The following is a 21,640-nucleotide window of genomic DNA, read 5'->3' on the forward strand; positions in this document are numbered from 1 at the left end:
AAATTTTTGTTCTATTTGTGACAGCATCCTCTCCACCTTCTTCTGAGAACCTTTATTTTCAATTACACCCTCATTAAATTTTTAACTTCCATAGTTAACTGTAACAAAGTTTGCTGGAAAGAACCCATTTCAGGTGTAGATATATAGGACTCCTTTATTTTCTCCTGTTTTTGGCCAAAACTCTGTGTTCAACACACATTTGTTCTTCTTCCTGCTCCACGTCTTGATCACTGGAGGTGGAGAAGTCTTGAGCTTTTTTTCAAATTGCCTCCATAGGCCATTGTCGGGTGAGACCTTGTACAGCGATGTTCAAGGTCTCCCCAGCTCCAGGTCTGTCACCACAGACACCTGCCTTCCGGAGAGCTCCAGGATCCTTCTTCAAGGTAGGCCTCTCTTCTTTATCAGCTTCTTTTTCTTGTTCAAATTCTTGAAAAGTAACAGTCAATTTATCTTTCTTAAGTGGCATTGTATATTGTTCTGTAGGCCTTCCGATAGCTTCCTCTTCTATTTTCTTGCAGTCAGTTCAGGCTTCTTAACTCTTTTTTAAAACTTTTTTGGAGAGAGTATAGAATTCAAGTCTAGCCCCACATCATCATGTGGCATCCCGCCCCCCCCCCCCCCAACTTACCTCCTTCTTGATGGTGATGGGTCAAATATAGTGTGTGCTGAATCCAAAGGTTCTTCTATAATGCTTTGATCCCTATTGAACCAATGCTCCCAGTAAATGTCATCAAACAGAAAGGGAGACCCCAGTGATTTTCTCAGGTGTTTTGATGATCTTCTATATTGACTTCTAGTCTGGTGCTTTGCAGTTACCATACCATGCAGCCAAGCAGGCAGTTTCAATTGTACTCCTGTAAAATGTTATCAAGAAAGAGACCTGTGACCTTGCCCTCCTCAACTTACTTAAGAAGTGTAGGCTCTGGGGGGTGAAGGAGGGAGGGAAGGGAGGGGGGAGAAAAGGGGAGAAAATGACACTGTGTATATTCAAGAGGGAAATGTTTGTGTGTATTTTGGTCAGTATGGTTCATAGTGTGAAAAATAAAAAAAATTTAAAAAAGAAGTGTAGGCTCTGCTGTACCTTCCTTTCTAATGAGGAGGTGTTGTGGATCCAAGATAGGTGGTCCTTTATATGCACACCAAGGAATTTTGTGTTCTCCACTCTTTTCAGGGTGGAACCATTGATGGGTAGAGGAGAATGGTTGACCTTCATCCGAAAGTCCACTATCATCAGCTTTGTCATCCCAACATTGAGACTCAGGTTGTTGTTCTCACACCATTTGATAAGCCACCTCATCTCCTCTCAACCTAATTGTGTATGTATCATCCACAAACTTGGTTCTGTTTGAACTGACTTTGGCAGTGCAGTCATGATTCAGCAGTGTGAAGAGTAGCTGGCTGAGCACACAGCCCTGAGTAATGCCAGTGCTCAATGTAAGGGGACTTGCTACCGGTCCACACTGACTGTGGAGTTTCAGTCAAGAATCCAGAATCCATTTGCAAAGAGGGGTGTTGAGTCCCAGTGAAGACTGATTAACCACCAGCCTCTGAGATATGGTCACATTGAACACCAAGCAAAAGTAAATGAACAATAGCCTGGCATATGAGACATTGTTCTCTTTGTGGGTCAGAATGGAGTGGACCAATTTTGAAGGTAGGCAAACTGGAATGGGTCTAGTGTCACTACAATGTGTGATTTGATGCATCCATTACCAGTCACTTCATGATCATTGAGGTCAGTGCAACTGGTCGTGAGTCATTTTGTCCAGTTACCGTCGCACTCTTGGGCACTAGAATGATGGTGGCTGACTTGAATCCTGTGGGGACAGTGGACTACTGCAGCAAGATATTGAAGATACTTATTAGGATATCCGTCCACACAGTCATTCAGCACCCGACCAGGTATATTGTCTTGTCCTACTGCTTTGTGTGGGTTCACCCTGGATTGGATCCTTCTCACCTCAGCTACAGCTAAGCAGGTTGCCTGTTCTTCAGGCAGAGATGAGGCTTTAATCAGTGCCACATTGTTTTTCTCATTGAACACTGCATAGAGGGTATTCACACAGACAGGAGGGAGGAATCATTAATGCTGAGCTCCAGGATTGACTTATGGCTCAGATACCCTGCCACATGCACCTCATGTTGCCGGTGTCACACAAATGTCTCTGTATTCTCTGTGAGTTGCTCTGTACAAAGATGGCAACATCTTTTCTTTCCTTAGTGGCCCTTTTCCTTTTTGTGTTCTTTTTAAGTCTTTTAGGATTCTCCTTTTACTTGTCCAAAGCTATCTTATTGCCCTCCTGATTTCTTGTTTAAGTGAATTGTTGCATCTCCTCAATTCCTCAAGGAATTTGCATTAGCCCAGCTACTTAAACCGAGTGAACTCATTATATTTCCCAACCAAAGCCTAACCAAAGCCTCAATAACTTTCATCAACCAGAATTCTCTAATCCTGCCAGCCTTGCCCTTCACTGGAATAGGAACAGCATCCACCACCCTTTACAGATCCTTTCGCTCAGAGGTACTGGTGCCCCCACATCAGGACATGATGCAGCTCGTCATCACGCTTTCCACTACACAACTGTGCCAGGGTTTCCAATATCATCCTGAATCTCTGCAAATTCCTGAGGAAGTAGAGGAGTTGATGTGCTTTCATCACAATAACATTAGTGTATTGGGTCCAAGAAAGAGCCTCTGCATTAGTGGCTCATAGGAATTTAAATTTGCTCACCCTCTCCATCTCTGGATTGTACACCTCTGATTTTCCTTTCCTGAAATCAACAATCAGCTCCTTGGTTTTGGTGATATTGGGTGCAAATTTGTGGTTGGTGCACCATTCAACCAAGTTTCCAATCTCCCTCCTGCATGCTGACTCACCATTCCTTTTTACACAGCCCACTACCATAGTATAATCAGCACATTTGTAGATTGTGTTGCTGTTGTACTGAGCCACACAGTTCTGTGGTGCTCCAATACTGATGGAGATTGTCGAAGAGATGTTCTTGCCATTCTGCACTGATTGAGGAAATTCAGGATCCAGTTACACAGTGGGGCATTGAGGCCCATGTCTTGGAGTTTGCTGATCAGTTTTGAGGGGATGATGGTGTTAAATGTTGAACAGTAGTCAATAAGGATGATACTGAAGTATACATCTTTGCTGTCCAGATCTTCCAGGGTTTTATGTTGAGCCAGTGAGATGGCATCTGCCATAGACCTGTTGCTGTTGTAGGCAAATTGAACGGATCCATGTCACCACTCAGACAGGAGCTGATAGGCTTCAACACTAGCCTCTCAAAAGACAGAAAAAGATAACCATGGATGTGAATGCCAGTGGTCCGCAGTCATTTAGGCTGGTTACCACACTCTACTTGGGCACTGGTACGATTGAGGCCTATTTGAAACAGGTGGGTACCACACCCTACCAGATTGAGAAGTTGATTACATTGGGTAATCATTTAGCACAGGTTTTCACTACTCAGTTGGGTACTCCATCCAGACCAGATGTTTTCCTTGGATTCACTCTCCTGAAGACATCTGTATATCATCTTCAGACACTAACAGTAGAGGATCATCAGGGGACATGTGGGTGCGCAGTGGTTCTTCCTTGTTCTGGTGGTCATATCAGCTGTAGAGGGGCATTGAGGACTTGAGAACCAGTTCTATCTTTTTTCAGGGTTGCAAAATCCAACCAGATCAAAGTGTCACGGTTCATTATAATTTTTCCTGCTTTGAGCCTTAATTCAAGAAGGCAAAAACTACTAAGCGAACATCTCAAATAAAGTAGGAAAATACTTAAATATTGGTGAATCTGAAAAGAAATCTAATATTCGATATACACACAGCAACCTCTAGGTGACAGTGTAGAGCCATACATATATGGCGATGAAGGCATGAGAGAAATACAAGATTGCTGACATCTGGAGCAAAACAGTTTCAGTTCAAGTTTATTGTCATGTGTACCAAGATTTAGTTATAGTTGTTTTGCGAGCAGACTAATTATGCATCTCATGGATAAAAAAATTTAGATGCAGTACAAAAGTGCAGAGGTACAGAAAAAGATCAGTTGGTACAGAGAAAGGACAGCATAATTTTTGGAATCAGAATCAGAATTTATTGTCATGAACATGTCAGAAGATTCGTTGTTTTGCAGTAGCGTCACTGTGCAAATATTTATATAAACCATCTTACAAAAATAAAAAATAGTGCACAAAAAGTCGAAGTAAAGCAGTGTCTTTGGTTCATTGGTTATTCAGGAATCTGATGGCAGCAGGGAAGAAGCTGTCCTTGCGCCACTGAGTGCTCGCCTTTAGGTTCCTGTACCTTTTCCCTGATGGTGGCAGGGTGAGGAGGGTTGTTGAAGATAGGAGCTCCTTTCTGAAGACGCCACCTTTTGTATATGTCCTTGAGGGAGTGTCGCTGGCCAAGTTAACAACCCTCTGGAGATATTTTTTGTCATGAATGTTGACACCTCTTTACCAGTGATGCAATCAGCCAGAATGCTAATATTATTGCTAATTTACTACTGTCTTGGGTAAACTTATACCTCTCATTTTGTTCATTTTAGATTGGTCACAGTGTTTGAGCTACCGAAAGAAAATAGACACACACACCGAGAGCAGTTCAGTTTATACAAATGTTTATTACTAATTCAAAAGCTGATTTCACACTACAATATGCAAGCCCTTCCCAACTACACTTATCAACGCTTGGACTGGTCCCAACTGCCGAAGCGAGGCAACGACTGCACACTTGTAGTAGGTTGTCAGGGCGCTGGTAGCAGCTTCTCCACCTCCCCCAACCGGGACGTTGCTCGGACTCTGACTGTTCTTCCTTCTTGACAAGGGGTGTTCCCACCCCTCGGAGAGTCTAAGCTTCAGCAGCAGGACCACAGGCTTATATACCCCAAAAACAATTAATCATGCGCCTACTCCTTCTAATATTTGTCAGTCAAAATCAAAATTGAACATTATATTCTACAATTTAGAAGATTAATTATTATGGAATCAGGATGTTATGATTTCCTGGTTTATCTCGTAGATACAAAGACTTATTAAAACTTCTCAAGCAAGACAGGTTGTGACCAATTCGTCAATTTCAGAGTGTTGCATTTGACAACTGCTTTCCCTGGGCCTCACAGTGGAATTCCATTTCAAAGTGTATCTTCAGATAAGTCCCCATGGCTGAGTTTAATTACATCTGCTAGTTCTGAAAGTAAGGTGACCTGCGTGTGGACCCAGTGTCGTCAGTTCCACATAAGCAAAAAGCATCTGGGTACATGGTTTTAATCCTCCATTACAACTACTACTGCTAATTTTACTATTTTGAGTGGAGAAATAGAATTGACTATGATTTGGGACAGAACCCTTCATTAAGACCACAATCTAGAGCAAAGAAAAAGCAAACTGTTGGAGGAACGCGAGAATGGTTCCTGTAGCCATTAGCGCAAAGCTATACCAACCCATGTTCTAGACTGGCACTGTCTGTAAGGTCCTTATATGTTCTTCCCATATCTGCATGGTTTCCCTCCAGCTGCTCTGGTTTCGTTCCCATCTTCCACAACTTACGGGGCTTGTTGGATAATTGGTATATTTTGGTAGTACTGGTTCGTGGGCCGGTAGGTCCATGCTGTATGCCTCAAAATTTTTTTAATTTTAAAAGGTCAAGTTGCACCCAGTGTGATGGAGACCCAATGTAGATGAAGTGGCATGGAAAGGGCTCTGCTGAGTGCTTCCTCACACTCCTCTTGGTCCTGAAATCGGGGCAGTTACAGGTATAACCTCACAATGCTTCAAACCAGACAATTCTCAGGTTGTGATAGGAAACTTGAAGGGTTCCAGACAGAAACATCGACCATTCTTTTTCTCCCACTAATCCTGTTCCTCCAGCTGTTCCAATATCTGTGGGATCTTGTATCAACGTTCTTTATTTCTCTCAGTACTACAATTGTTTCTTCTTCCCATCAAGCACCACCCAGCCAAGCCCCCCTGCCCTGTTTCCCTGTGTGCAGAGGCTGCCTCAGGAGGTTCTGTAAAGCAGGAAAATCTGCAGATGCTGTGATGGTACTGCAATACACAAAAGTGCTGAAACAATTCAGTAAGTCACGCAGCAAAGGGTAACCAACTTTTCAGGCCTCAGCCCCTTGTCAAAGAATGGACAAAAAGCAAGAAGGGGTCTGGACATGTAGCGGCTGTAAGTTATACAATATACGCATAATTAAAAAACCACATTCACTCATTCTTGAGTGTAAAAATGGCATTGACCTTCTTGATTCTGCTCAGCACTTCAACTGTTTCTCTTCCCATTAAACCAAGTCCCTTGCCCTTTTCATTGGCTCTCCACCACACAGCTGATCGCGATGCTCCTAATCTCCTCCTCCTGTGACTCCGTATATGTGCACAATTCATCATGTTGTATGCAACCCCCCCACCCCGTTCTGACCCGTGCATGCATGTAACTACTCTCGGGCGTTGCTCCAGATACGATTTTGTGTGTCTGGAGACTTTAGAACACTGACACGGCCCGTAATCTGACAACCTACTTAACATGAGTAAACTGTTCCATAATCAGCTTGATTGACACTCTCCTGCCTTTATGAGATAGGTTATGGAGGGCATTGAAAACCTCCTGCTGCATTGTCACAGGTACAAAAGGCTGAGCCCTCCCGTTTAAAATATCGCAAGGCAATGTTTCACTTGAGTCATTCATGCATATGATCTTTAATTGGAGACTTGTGTTGATCTGGTGCTACCATATAAGATCAGGATCGGTGGCACGAGCCATGGAAGTGAAATCAATGGTAGTCATCATATGTAAGGCCTCTATGTCATGCCTGGACAGTTCAGCAATACGACACCCCTGGGATGGCTGAGTTTACTACAAATAGTAACCTTAAGGATATCATATGAAAAGTTATCAGCTGGATTCACTCGAACATCTTCCACATCTCAGGCAAATGCTCTGGGAGTCGTTCCGCAAGCAGACTGAACTTTGCTTTCTGACTTGTAACACTGAACAGGGAGAAACGTGCCTCAAGGATCATGAACCACACAATATTGATAACCTCAACCTTGACCTCCTCGACTGCTCCTTTTAATGGGTTTATTCTCATCACTTTCCATTTTTACTTCGAAGGTGCTGTGAACCCTTGTGGTCACCATTTGTAGTGGCTGTAAGTTATAATATTCCACAATTAAAAGAGCATACTCACTCATTCTTGAGTACAAAAATAGTATCAACGTTCTTTATTTCTCTCAGTACTACAATTGTTTCTTCTTCCCATCAAGCACCACCCAGCCAAGCCCCCCTGCCCTTTTCATTGGCTCTCTGCCACATGGGTGATCACGACGCTCCAGATCTCATCCTCCTGCGACCCTTCACATGCACACTTGTATGTACCTCCCCGTTTTGACACGCGCATGTGCATAACTACTCTCACCAGCGGCGACCATCTCGATTCCCAACTCACCTAAGTACGCAACCATGACAAATAAAAAGGTAGGGGGAGGAGAGGAGAAGTTTGAAAAAGGAGCAGTAGGAGTTGCAGAGGCCAACAGGCAAGAGGCCATAGGTGGATATAGGTGATGGGGGAGGGGATAGTTCTCTGAAAGGATGGGAAGATTGGACATGGGGAGCTGAATGAAAGGAGACAGAGGGAAAGGGAAAGAGATAAAGAAGGGGGAGGGAGCCAACAGAAACTGGAAAAGTTGATATCAATGCTACCTGGTTGGAGAATTAATGCCCAGATAAAATATTAGGTGGTGTTCCTCCAATTTGTGGATAGCCTTGGTTTGGCAGTGCATGAGGCATGCAGAGGGTGGTGTTGGGCAATGTGGGGCAATGGAACAGATCCTCAACATTGTGGAGCTTGTTGGAAGACCACTTGCTTCCCACTGTCTCTCCCAGCTGCTGTTACCGGCAACCCCCACCGTTGTTTTCCCATTGGAAATCTCCAGACCGGAGAGGAGGGGAAACAGAAGCTCCCATCACATGTAGCAGGAGATAATGCAAGACGGTAGGATCCGAGCCATCCCTCAACACATGGTGGGGATGCTGGCTGTATACCTCACACTAACATGCCCAACATCAGCCCTTATGATAGTCACTGCACATTGCCCCAATGGTTCACTATGTGGTGACAAACTCACTTTAACCATGTCATTGGTGTAAAGGTGCTAAGTTCTTGGCACTGCAGCCCTGGTTGCAACACATTCCTTCATAGAAAAGACAGTAGTGATGACTTTTAGCACTGATTCCATTTGCTTGTGTTCCTGGGAATACATCACTAAACGAGGCACCAATGTAGTATCTCCTGCACGTTATCGGATGAACACTCTTGCTTCTGATTTCTGAGTTAATCTTCTGCTCCGGGGATTAAATACACCAGTGCACTAGCGTTAGGCACTATCTGTAGTCCCAATAATGACACCGACAAAAGGCTGATGGGAACAATAGACTTTATTGTACTAGAGACTGCTGGCCTGGGCCCAGGCTAGGAAATGAACGGGAAGGAAAGGGGACTCAGCCTTTAAGGCCCGGGTCATTTGGGCAGGACTAAGGGTGGAGCCAAGGCAGGAAGACACCCAGAGGGTGGGCCAGCCAGTGCACATAATCATATCACCACATTCACCCCCTCTTTTAAAAAATGGAGCCCACCAGCGAAGTCAGCAAAACCGGGGGTAATAACAGTAACAGCCATAACATTAACAATAAGAACAACATCAGCAGTATTAACAAAGGGGCAGGAGAAGCAGACGCCCCCACTGGCTAGAGGTTGAGCCACACCGGCGGCCTCCTCTGGAGAACCACTAGGATATTCCCTGTGATGGAACAGTTCAGCCATGTTGAGAGGACTAAAACAGAAAAGCCTGCAGCAACTGTGATTGAAATAAAAAGTCAAATCTGGGAAAATTCTGCAGGTCAAATAGTGTACTTTATGTAGCAAAGATAAGGATACATAACCACATTTCAGACTTGAGCCCTTCATCAAGGTATGTGCAAAATGTAGCCAGGCGCCCGAACAAAATGGCAGGAAGAGGAGGAGCACAGGCCTACTGGCAGGAGGTAATAGGTGGATAAGGGAGGGAGAAGAGGTGGGGGTGTACCCGCAAACAGGGGGAGGGGGGAATGGCTCTGTGAAGGAGAGAGAAAGGTTGGAGAGCTGGAAGAAAGAAAATAGAGAGAGAGGGAGAACAGGTAGTGAAATAGCAGAAACTGGAGAAGTTGATGTTAATGCCAACTGGTTAAAGAGGGCCCAGACCGAATATTAGTTGAACTTGAGTAGATGTTTGGCCAAAGCCTTTTTTATTCTCATAAATAAGTGAACAGCTGCTATCCTGCATCATCTGGATGAGAGAAATGTTTTGCTCTTTGTCACCAGTGTACAGTTTTCCATTTCCTTGGAAAAGAAAAGATGTGTTTTCCTTGGAAGGTTTGCAACATTAGATTACTGGGTTGATTTGGGGAATAAGTAATCCTTTGAGGTATGAGTGTATATAATGGCCTATTTACAAAATTTGGAAGAATGAGAGGGGACCTCAAGAAAACATGTAAGATTCTGAAATGTAATTTCACCTGATGGCGAACAGAAGGACAGCCATTCTCAACAGGGGTGCTACACCCCTCCCCCCACCTCCCCCAGAAGCCACAGCACATTTAAATAAAAGATTTGTTTTCTTGTAACCTCGCATAAGTTTTTTTTTAAAAAATTATGTAGTTTGTTGGAAACAAGCACAGAAGAAACCAAAACTTGATTGCCTCACAGGGAAGGGGGCCCATATACATTGAGCAGAGACCTGAGGGTGGAGGGACATAGCCAATAAAAGGTTGAGAATGGCTGGGCTAGAATAATGAGTAAATCCTCTAGAAGTATTACTGGATGTTTCATCTTGTATTCATATGCGTGAGTTCTTAGACAACACATGGATGAAGGAAAAGGTTCTTTACTTTAAAGTTGTTGTAAACAACACCATGAGGCATGTCATGAGGCTGCAAGCCTCTATTACAGATCTTACATACTGTGTCTTGCTCTGTGTCAGCCCCTGCTGGCAGCCAAGTATAATCAAATAGGAGCTATAATCCTTAAGGCATTGCTAGTTGCATTGCAGCCATCCCACCAATGAAGATTGGTGTATGTTTCCTTAGTCTTTCTTTCCTAAAGTCCATAATAGGCTCCTTGGTCTTGCTGATGTTGAGAGTAGATTGCTTTTCTGGCCTCACAAAACCAGATTCTCGATTTCCATCCTACATTCTGACTCATTTGACCAACAACAGTGGTGTCAACAGCAAATTTATAGATTGCATTGGAGATTGATTTGACTACATAGACATGACCTGCCAATAATAATTGTGAACTAAAAACACGTCAGCACTTACACTGATCTTTGAAATACTGATCCAGAAAATTCTTTTTTTTTAACTAGGAGCTATTAGCCTGCTACATTGAAAATCCACTTCCAAACAGAGAACACAATTCCAGTGAGCTAAAAGCTAGAAATTACTTTGTGATTTGGTTAAGCCTAAATCCAAACATCCCTGGAAACAGCCATAACAGTAAGAAATTAAATGTGTTTAGCATAGATCCCATAGTGCCTCACAGTGTGTTTATAAATTTAATAAGTTCATAAGGAAGATATTGGAACATTTAACCAAAGTTTTGTCACAGATAGGCTGTATGGAGCTTTAAAAAGAAAGAGAAACAAAGAGAGAGAGAGAGAGAGAGAGAGAGAGAGAGAGAGAGTGAAGTTCGCTGTTAATCCCAGGGGATATAATTAAAACAGTTAAAGGCCTAATCCCCATTAACGGTGCAGCCCCTGAAATCAGGTAGCTGATAGAATTTGCAGAGAGAGAGAGAGATGTGCTGTGGAAAGGTTTGAAAGCAATCTTTAAGGTACTGCAAGTCTAATATAACTCACTAAACACAAGAGGCATGGGGGATTAGGTCATTGGGCAAGGTTTTTAGGAAGCCTACATGTATGGATGATCACAGAGTTTTTAACACACAATGCAAGAATGATTGATCAAAGCCCAAAATTACTTCTTTGGCTAAAACAGCTGAGATCCGTGTGGGAGCCACAGACAGAAGCAAACCAACAAGACTCCTGTATTGTAAAATCATTTATATGCTTAAACTGGAAACGCTTGAATATATAGAGGCAGCCTTAAAGTTCAGATTTCAGTCCTAGCTACCATAATATTCCAAACAAGAGATGAATTCTTATGTAGATCAAGTGAAGATTTAACAAGCCATTTTTCCTTTCTTACATTCATAAAATAAAAGGTAATCTTAAGAACATAAAAACATAAGAAATAGGAGCAGAAGTAAGTCATCTGGCCCGTTGTTCCACTATTAATAAGATCATGGTTAATCTGTCCTTGGACTCATTTCCACCTACTCACCTGTTCCCCACAACCTTTAATTCCCCTACTATTTAAAATTTTTATATCTGCATTTTAACAAGACTGATTCTACTGTGTCTTTGGGCAGTGAATTCCACAGATTCACTACTCTCTGGGAAAAGCAGTTCCTCCTCATCTCTATTTTAATTTTGCTCCTCCAGTTATAATCTCATCTGCCAGTAGAAACACAGAGTGAAACACAATAGAAGGGCTCATCTTGAAACATTGCTGAGTTCCTATCAGAATTTTATATTTTTCATAAAATCCCCTTCATCCTTATAAACTCCAAATGAGTAATCTCATGCTACTCAATCTCTCCTCCTAAGATAACCCTTCATTTTCAATGGGGACATTTTCATTAACACTAGCACCTTTTACATTCCCTCATTTCTCTCTTAACCTGACTCATTACTTCATGTAAATTATACATGACATGGCTCATTTGGAACCTAGCTTCTATATTTCCTTTCCATTTGACCCTTTGGGACTTTCAATCTAAACTATTGGTTCAACTCTGGAACTAGAAAAGAATCCATTAGAACTATTAAATAATGTAAAGGAGTAAAATCAATCGATTTGGACAAGATTTGAACAGAAAGAGTGTATCAAATAAGAATTGGAAATTACACACCAAGTAAAGGTTGTAGGCTAATATCAGGAAACGCTTCTTCGAGGATACTGATAAATGCATGGATTGATCATTTGGTAGAGTCTCCTAGAATAGGATCTGGGTTTTCAGGAATATCTGACCTGGTGCAGAAGTCAGAAATCAGAGATTAGGGAGTCATGGGCAGCTTTGGAATTGAAAGAGTTGGAAGTGCAGTGCTTTAGAAACTAATGAATAAAAGTCAGTGGAGAAAGGAAGAGGGAAGTTTGGGGGAAGAAGCAAATATTGATGATGAATAGTAGAAAATTTGAGCACAGGAAGAGGGAAAAGAGGTTAGGGATGAGAGTAAAGATGGGGATTGGTAGAGAGGAAAAATTATTGCCTTTCATTACTGCATGAGAGAGGATTCACAGGAGATATTCACCAGGAGGTTGCTTGAAATTAAATATTTCAGTCATGAGGCAAGACTGAATAGACTGTATCTTTCTCTGAAGCAGAGGAGGGTGAGTGAGTACCTAATAGAGGAGTAAAAAAATATGAGAGACATGGATAAGGGAGATAGTGGGAAACTTCTCACAATAGAAGAGGTAGAAGATCCGAGTCTACGAGGCCTGAATGCTGAGTACTCTTCTCTGTAGCTGTGAATCCTGGGTCTCATATAGAAAGCAAGAACACTGCCTTAATGCATTCCATTTCCACTGCCTCAGGTCCATCCTAGGCATGACAGAGTCACAAACATCCAAGTCCTGAGAAGACTGGAAGTACAGATCTCTACTCAATCATCCGCAACTGCCGCCTGCATTGGGCTGGCCACATTGTCCATATGGATGATGGCCGATTGCCCAAAGATGTCCTCTACAGTGGGCTACCAGATGCTCCCCGCCGTGTTGGCTGCCCACGTCTTCACTACAAAGACGTAATCAAGCATGATCTCCAGTCATTCCATGTCAACCATACTGACTGGGAGGGCCTCGCAAAAAATCACACTACATGGCTTTCCACGATTCACAGTGGCTCTTCACAATGTGCCAAAAACTACAAAAAGTTCTGTGAGGGCAGAAGAGCTACAAGGCAACATGTTCATCTTCGCTCGCAAAGGGATGGGCCATGATGATGATGATGGGCAGGGATACAATGCTGCCAGAGCCCACCGGAGCACCACTCCAGCACCTCACGGGGCAGCTCCAGACACCTCCTTTTCACCCTTTTTGGGCGAGCTCTGGTACCTAAAAAATTAGCGCTGCACCCCTGGGTATGGGGAAGTTAGCAATGGCGCACGATTCCCTTTCACTTTCTGCGAGTCCTGGGATCCAGGGGTCTGGGTTAGGCAGCAGGTGATGTCGCAGACCAGACCTCTGATCAGCAAAGGGAAGAGCCATGGTAGTGGCAACAACTAGAATGTGAAAGAGCAGCACTTATATATTGGGAGAAGTCCAACGCTAGATGAAAAGCCAGAGGAATCAAGAGGGAAAAGGAGGATGAAGGAGGTAGGTGAAGAGGAGGGAGAGGAAAAACTGCTCAAGACAATAAGGGGATGAGGACTGTAAAGTGTGGGTAGGAAAGAAGTGCAGGGGAGGAAGGCCAGAAGACAAGAAGGGGGAGGAGTGCTCAGGGCAGAAACAATTGCAAAGAAGAGGATGAGAAAGGATCAGAAGTCTGAGGGAGAGTATGAAAAAGGTAGTAGAAAGGGTAGCAATGAAGGGAGGAGATTCAAGGTCAGAAGGTGTGGTTGGGGGAGGGGGAAGAAGGAGGAGACAATGGCTGAATTTGACTCTGCTATATATAGGTGTGAGCAAGTTGGAGCAAGCTGATAACTGTTCACTTCTGTGTTTGTGTACCTTAATATCTACTCTCTGAGGTGCCAAGTTTCCAGTTCTACAGTCCTCGTCTCCATGTATGAGAATCCTGGGGCAACTTTTAAAGATAAATAAGAGAGAATTAATATTATTATTCCTAACAATCTATTTTAATAAATAAATGGATCGCCTTGCTACTTGGTTTCTGGATGCGCAGATATTGGCGCATTTCAATGGGAAATGCACTGCAAAAGTACCTTGGTGACCCCAATGCTTTCGAGGGGTGGGGAGTGTTTCTCGGATGGACAAAGGCAGAGTCTCTCTAGTTATCGAATTGTGTGCGAAGCCGCAATACTTTACTGCTGATCTGTTTCCCAAATCGCGCGTCTCGCAAGGTGGATGGGGTATGAGGTGGGAAGGGGTTTCGGGAAGGAGAGTTCATTCAGTGAACCCCGGCCAACCATTGAAGATACCAGGTATGATCAGAACGGGACTCTTGCTTATTTGGGAAGACGGTGAATCACTGGCTGGGAATTTACTGGGTGGGTTTTTGGATTCGAACCTGTCCAATGTGCATTGCCCAAGCCAGTAGAAGCCTATGAATAATGAATGATGTGCGACCGAGTTAGCAACTGCGATCCAGAGCGGGTCACTCTCACAGGAGCCGCGAAACATGGAGTTTGCGTTCTTGGTGCTAATGCTTGGCGGGGTGATATGGGGCACGGAGGCACAGGCTGGTTGCGGCCGTTGCCAGATAGCCTCTTGCCCGGCCGTGCAGTGCAGAGTGCCCGAGTTGGTCGCGAAGGATGAGTGCGGCTGCTGCTCCCGGTGTCTTGGAGTTCAGGACGAGCAGTGCGGTGGTCGGGGTCTGAGGCACGGCCGCTGTGCCCCGGGATATGTATGCTTGACCTCGGCGGATGGGCAGAAACATGAGGGGGAGGAGGTGGAGAAGGAGGGTACCGGCACCTGCGTGTGCAAACACGACTACCCGGTGTGTGGCTCGGACGCCAACACCTACCCCACTATCTGCGCTCTGCACCTGGCCAGTTGGATATCCGTTCACCAGCAAGAGGGCAAGATCCACAAAGCACACGACGGAGAGTGCAAATACGGTAAGGGGCAAAGAGACGGCACGTGGGCAAGGAACGGGGGGGAAGAGAAGGAGGGGAAACAAAAAGATGGAGGGAAAGGCGGCGGGGAGAAGAGAGGAGGCGACGGACAGGGGAGGTGAGAGGGGTAAGAATGGAGGGGGGTACGGTACGGGTAATGAGGAGAAGGGGCAGAGGTTGAATGGGGCAGGTGCCAGAGGAAGGTAGAATCGAGTAGAAAGAACCAGGACAGGAACTGGCTGGCACATTGTATCAAATTGTTGAGCACTTTATGCCGCCCGCACACATTATTCAACCTCCTTCCCTCTCTCCCTTCTCCTCGGTTCTTCCACCATTCTCGGTGCCCCCTCACGTCCTCTCCCATTCCCGTGTCTCTCTTCCCCAAATCTCCCACTCACGTCCTCTCCCATCTCTCCACACCCCTTCTCTCTCTCTCTCTCTCTCTCTCCCACCCCTTCCCCTATCCTCCCTCTTTGCTCCACTTTCCGTTTGCTGTGCGCCCTGTTTCCCGATCGAGAGAAAGTGAATCGGAGACAAAGGGAAGGGAAAGACAGGTGTGGAGAATGCAGACAGATGGGAGAGCGCAGCTAGAGCCAAAGATGGAAGCTCGGAGATGGAGAAAGGAGAACAAATTGGGACGGGAGACACGCAATGGAAAGTAAGAGTTGGGCAGAGACGGAGACTTTCTCTGCCTTGCTCGTTATCTCCCCGTGTCCGTGTGCATTTCCTCTCTGTCCACCTCTGTCTCCTTTGCAAGCCTTTATCTCCCTGGCTTTGAGAAACATACTGTACAACAACAAATAAAAAGGCAATAAAAGGCTGCGTGTTGCGAGCAGCTGGCTATCGGGGTCTGGCGACAACTGAACGACGTCTGTGTGTACTCCACCTGTCCGAAATTTGGTCGCTAGTTCCCTCGGGTCTCCTGTTTCACGCTATATTTTAAGGCATCGGCTTCTGGCATATATGTAGTCTTTGGTCATACGGTCTGTGTCAACTGTGCATCCCGGGGAAGCGCTTTTGACAACGGCGTTTCACAGATGAGCGCCCGGGGTCACTCCTGCGCTGGTCCCAGTGGGAGAAGGCGCTTGTGTGGACAGGAATACCGGGAAACAGCTGCCACCTTTGTTAATGGAATATTTTCGGCATTGTGCTCCCTGGACCGTGCCCACCTCTATCCGTGGCAACGAGGTATTCTGGCAATCAGAAAGACCATTAATCAACTGCTCAACTTTAGTCAGAAAGGATGATCTTGGGCGAAAAGATATCACAGAGACTTCCCTAAATAGTCTATGCGGTTCTTTGGAGCGTCTCACAAGGGTTCTCCAAACTGCAGCAGTCGGCGAGAGGAAGGAGAAAAGTGAGAAACCTGAACTCCGGAATTTCGGTCCATTTACTCAACTGGGAATTTCGGAATATGGAGAATTTGCTGCACACTGGTCTACGGCGTTGATGTCGACTTTTACTCCAAGAGCTCTTTTATTCTATGATAAATTGACCCTGATTCGTTGGATAGGGATGCGATTGATTCTGGCTGTAGAGAGAGAGACTAAGTCGGTGCAACTTTTGACAGAAGTCATACAGCGCGGAAACCGGACCCTCAGCCCAAGTTGCCCGCGCCGACCAAAGTGTCCCGCCTGCGAACAAGTCCTACGAGGGACTGTATCTATGGGTTTTGTTTTGACAATACAGTATGTCTTTATGTAGTGTGTAGCGAGGCGCCGCAATCGGCAAACAAGATGTAACGCCCACACAAATATTGGGCAGATCAACCGGGACCAAGACTTACTGGATTTAAATGTTTGCTGGCCTCGGTGTTGTCCTGGTACCATTGAACCACCATAAATAAAATAAAGAAATCAAGTCATTGTCCACACTTTTATTTTCAGCCTAGAGTCAAGTTGCATTTGTATGACATTCTAATCGTGATTTTGCGATTCTGCTTTGGCTGAAAGATCCGTGATTTGTCCAGAAGGCGTTGGAGTTTTACAGAGATACGCGCTGCTCCTTTGTTGCGCTGCGTACATTTAGAGCGATTGGGGAAGATTGTTTTCATGCAGAGGATGAACTCTGCATGAGAGGCTGGAGGACTTGCGTGTTCTCACATTTAAGAAGCATTTGCATGAGCCCCGGAAACAGAAGGCAAAGGACCAAAAGTTGGAAAGAGTGATTATTATTTTAGGTATCTGATGGGCCAAATGGCCTGCTTCTCTGTGATTCTACATAAGATGTGGTGGTCTTTTGTTTATCATCTTAATCCCACAGTGGCACCTTAACACAGGAAAGAAAAATTGCACAGAGATGATTCAGGCAAAGTCAAAGAACTCATTTTTAAGATAGCTAAGACATAGAAATGTAAAGAGGTCTGGTGCTATGTCTGGTCAAGTCATTGTTTCCTTGATACACATTGGTATCCTATTCCCAATACATAATCATTTCATTCTTATTTTAGAAACCCCTTAACCTATGACATCCTTCAACATAAGATTTTTCAACAAGAAAATCTTCTCTTCTGATTGAAGCCTCCTATTCCTTTCTCTCATTTATCACATGCATTTGTGTGATGCATCTCTGCATAATTGAAGAACCAGTTAGGTTGGGTCAGGCACCCTATTCACCTGCTCAAATTGCGATTAGCATTAAGAAATAGAAAAGGAATGAGATAAGAAGGAATATTGATGCTGCCTTATTTTAATTTTTGCTGAGCACCAGTTTTCTTCTAGCATAGAATAATAATCATGCAATTTGTAACAAATAAAAAAAGTTCAGGTAGCACTTTTAAAGCAGTGAAAAATCCCAAGGATTTTGAATAGTGAAAAACATATTTGTACAATAGAATGGAAGCACAGATTAATTTTAACAGGCATAAAATTGATTTCATGATGGAAAGACGGTATGTTTCTGAAAGAAGCGATGTATTGTCCTTAATTTAGGCTATTTATAAGTACATCAAGAAACATTTGAAGAATTTCTATAGACATTTACCTGCTGGAAATTTAATGATAGTTTACAATGCTGTTTAGGAACCTCATTGATTTGTAGCTCTAATAAGCATTATCTGTACTGTTCAGCAAAAGCATTACAGCTGCCATTTATTTATCCACTCTCTGAGCTTAGTCTGTGAATGGATATGTCTGGGTGCTGAATCAGTCTGCATTTTTGAATAGAGAAGGATGAATAATTTAACTACAATAGTCTTCTGTGACAAATCTCTGGAATACTGCTGCGTTTTTCATCCAAATGAATTAGTATCCAAAAGTAATCCCGGGCATTTTTCACGTTAATTATCTTTTCACCAAAATGCAAGATGTTCTTTAATACATCTCAGCAGCGACAACTTCAAAGGATAGGCCCAAAGGAAGTAACGAACAGCCTGAATAATTAATTAATTAAGCGTGTGTTTATCCATCTTGGTGAATAAATGCTCAAAAGAATTGTTCAATAATGGCCCGCTAATCGTTACATTTTGTTTTTACTTTGCAAAGCCAAATTATATGGTGTTACCATATATTGGAGAAACAGTGTTCTTATACATTGCACTAATTAAAACCTTCATATTTTCTTCATTCATTCCACATACAATAGCCAACCAAAAAAACTAAAGGGATACCACAACCTTTTGAGGGATTTTCCAGTCACTAATCTCATGGCTTCAACTTGCTCTGTCTGCACATTCAGCATGCACAATTTCAATTCATGTCTTTTTTTCCAACCATCAAATGGAACAAACCCACTGTCATAATACTTCCTTGTTATAAAAGTCCTCTTTGAAGTTTTACAGAATACTTCGATTTTAGGATGATGCTTTGTTTGGAGATGCTGACAAATTGCAGCAAGCCAATCACTGATGGGTCTAGAATGACACTTGTGTCTTTTGCAGACTGTCCGTAATCATTCTGCCAATTCAGGCCAGCAATTTGCCATTGATGTAAATGGCCAATTAAATTAAGGCAACAAAAGCAGCCAAGTATGAAGAGCTTAATCTTGGTTTCTGTGCTCAACATTCTTATTCCCAGGGGAACGAAGATGAATTGTGAAAATTCTCCAGAGTAGCACCAGCAGTTCACCCCAGGCCAATTAAAGTTACTGATTTAGCACATAAAGCAGCCCCACTGCTGCTCTTTAATGCTGGCACCTGAGGAGTAGCCAGATATAATCATGGCAAAGTGGCTAAAAGTACTGATATTTGAAATTGCAGCTGCAAATTGTGTCTGTATCAGGAGCTGGGATCTGGCCTGTGGGAACGCTTTATACTGGTATTTCTCAACCTGCAGTGCGTGGACCACTGGTGGTGTGTGGATTTGTTATAGGTGGTCCATGGTAACATGGGAAAGATAAATATTACTGATATAATAAACAAGTTAGATCTAAAGAAATGTACATTTGACAGCAAAAAAAACAAATTTCTCAAAAAACCTTCTCACCAAACACAGAACCAAACATTCTTGTGAACGGCCAAAAGCTCTCAGTGATGGACAAGTTCACGTAGCTAGGCAACACTCTCTCAAGATCAGTCAACATTGATGATGAAGATAACAGCAGCAAAGCAAGAGCCAGCTCTGCTTTTGGAAGACTGAGGAGTTTAGTGTGGGGTCAAAGACTAATCAGTTTAAAGACCAAGCTGAAGGTATATCGTGCTGTTGTCATACCCAGCTTACTCTGTTTATGATACATGGACCCTGTACAGACAGCTTAACCATTTCCATATAACCTGTGTACAGAATACTTCACATCAAGTAGCAAGATTCCAGACACACAGACTCTGTCCCAAGCAAAATTCCCCAGCCATCTATGTACAGTTGAAAGAATCACAAATCAGATGGGCAGAACAGGTTAGAAGAATGTCTGGTGACAGAAAACCAACAACTTTATGGGGTAATGTCTGAGGGTAAACATCATGTGGTGGACAGGAAAAGATATTCAAGGACTTAGAATATCCTTGAACAGTTTCAATATGACGTGCATGACAGAGAACAATAATTAGGGATTGGGAATACAAGGGACTGATTAGGAATAGTCAACATGGCTTTGTGCGTGGTATTGGTAGGTCTTGTTTAACTAATCCAATAGAGGTTAGCTGGAAGGTTGATGAAGGAAAGGCTGTGGATGTTGTCTACATGGACTTTAGTAAGGTCAGGAAGGTTCAAATGCTAGGGAATTATGGGGAAATTATGAGAAGCTAGAGAATGGTAGTGGATGATTGCTTCTCAGACTGGAGACCTGTGACTAGCAGTGTGCCTCTGTCATCTTTTTAAATGATCTCGATCATAATGTGATAAAATGGATGTGAACATTTGCAGATGACACAAAGGTTTGAGGCACTATGGACAGCAAGGAAAGTTTTCAAAGCTTGTAGAGGGATCTGGACCAGCTGGAAAAATGGGCTGAAAACTGGCAGATGGAAGTTATTGCAGACAAGTGTGAGGTGTTGCATTTTAGAAGGACAAACCAAGAAAGGACGTATATGGTAAATGGAAGGGCACTGAGGACTGTGCTACAACAGAGGGATCTGAAAATTTCCTGAAAGTAGCGTCACAGGTAGATAGGGTGTAAAAAGAGCTTTTGGCCATTGGCCTTCATAATACAAAGTACTGTATTGAGCATAGGAGTTGGGATGTTATGGTATAATTGTACAAGACATTGGTGAAGCCAAAATTTGGAGTATTGTGTGCAGTTTTGGTCACCTAACTACAGGAAAAATATCAATGAGATAGAAAGAGTGCAGAGAAGATTTATTAGGATGTTTCCCCGACTTCAGGAATTGAGTTACAGGGAAAGGTTAAACAGGTTAGGACTTTATTCCCTGGACCCGTAGAAAAATGAGGGGAGATTTGATAGTGGTATTTAAATTTATGAGGGGTCTAGACAAAGTAAATGCAGGTAGGATTTTTCCACAGAGGGTGGATGAGATACAAATCAGAGGACATGGGATAAGGATGAAAGGGAAAAGATTTAGAGGGAACATTAATGGGAACTTCTTCACAAAAAGAGTGTTGGGAGTATGGAATGAGATGCCAGCTGAAGTGGTGAATGTGGGCTCAGTTTTAATTTTTAAGAAGAATTTGGACATGTTCATGTATTGGAGGGTATGCCAGGGTACAGGTCAGTGGGACTGGGGAGAATAATAGTTTGGCACAGACTAGAATGGCTGTATTGTTCTATCATTCTATCATCCTATTTGGTGCACCTGCATGAAAAGAGATGCTCATTCATATGAATAGGCTTAAATGGCAGGAACAAAGAGAAACATTGAACCTTGAAAATCAAGAACCACAGTTATGACAGAACCCCTACATCTCTGTCACCAATGTGAAAGGAACTTTGTAGCTAATTGGTCTAATCAGCCACTATTCTAAATATCACAATAAGACTCGATGTTACAGTCTGACTTGATAACAACTGACAATCAATTGTTTGTCCGATGTTCTGTACTGGCCAAGAAAAAAATCTCCCAACTGAAATAATAGAAATATCAATAGTAATTTACTTTGGTCACCATCGCAGTCTGTTTCCTAGTGACTAACTGAATCAGACTGCTTGTAAGCACATTGTCACATTTGGTCCTCATTACCTCTAGATGCAATTATTCCAATGCAATCCTGCAACTTTAAACTTTTTGCCTCTCTGTCTCATTTCTTATGGTACAGAAATGAGGGGTGCAGGGGAATACCGACAAAAGGTCAATGGCAACTCTCTGAGCAATTCTAATTATCCCCATCACCTATTTTCAAGCACAT

General features: G+C 43.3%; 1 protein-coding gene across 1 annotated transcript in view; it reads left to right on the top strand.

The window, feature by feature from the left end:
* Positions 1-14,411: 14,411 nt before the first annotated feature.
* LOC138756301 (insulin-like growth factor-binding protein-like 1) overlaps positions 14,412-21,640 on the top strand; it is a 66,730-nt gene continuing 59,501 nt past the window's right edge. Inside the window, exon 1 of the mRNA XM_069922843.1 lies at positions 14,412-14,909. Coding sequence (XP_069778944.1) covers positions 14,471-14,909 — 439 coding nt within the window. The 5' untranslated portion in view covers positions 14,412-14,470. The remainder of the gene's footprint in view (positions 14,910-21,640) is intronic.

The sequence above is a fragment of the Narcine bancroftii genome, chromosome 3, assembly GCF_036971445.1.
Source record: "Narcine bancroftii isolate sNarBan1 chromosome 3, sNarBan1.hap1, whole genome shotgun sequence".
Taxonomy (NCBI): Eukaryota; Metazoa; Chordata; class Chondrichthyes; order Torpediniformes; family Narcinidae; genus Narcine; species Narcine bancroftii.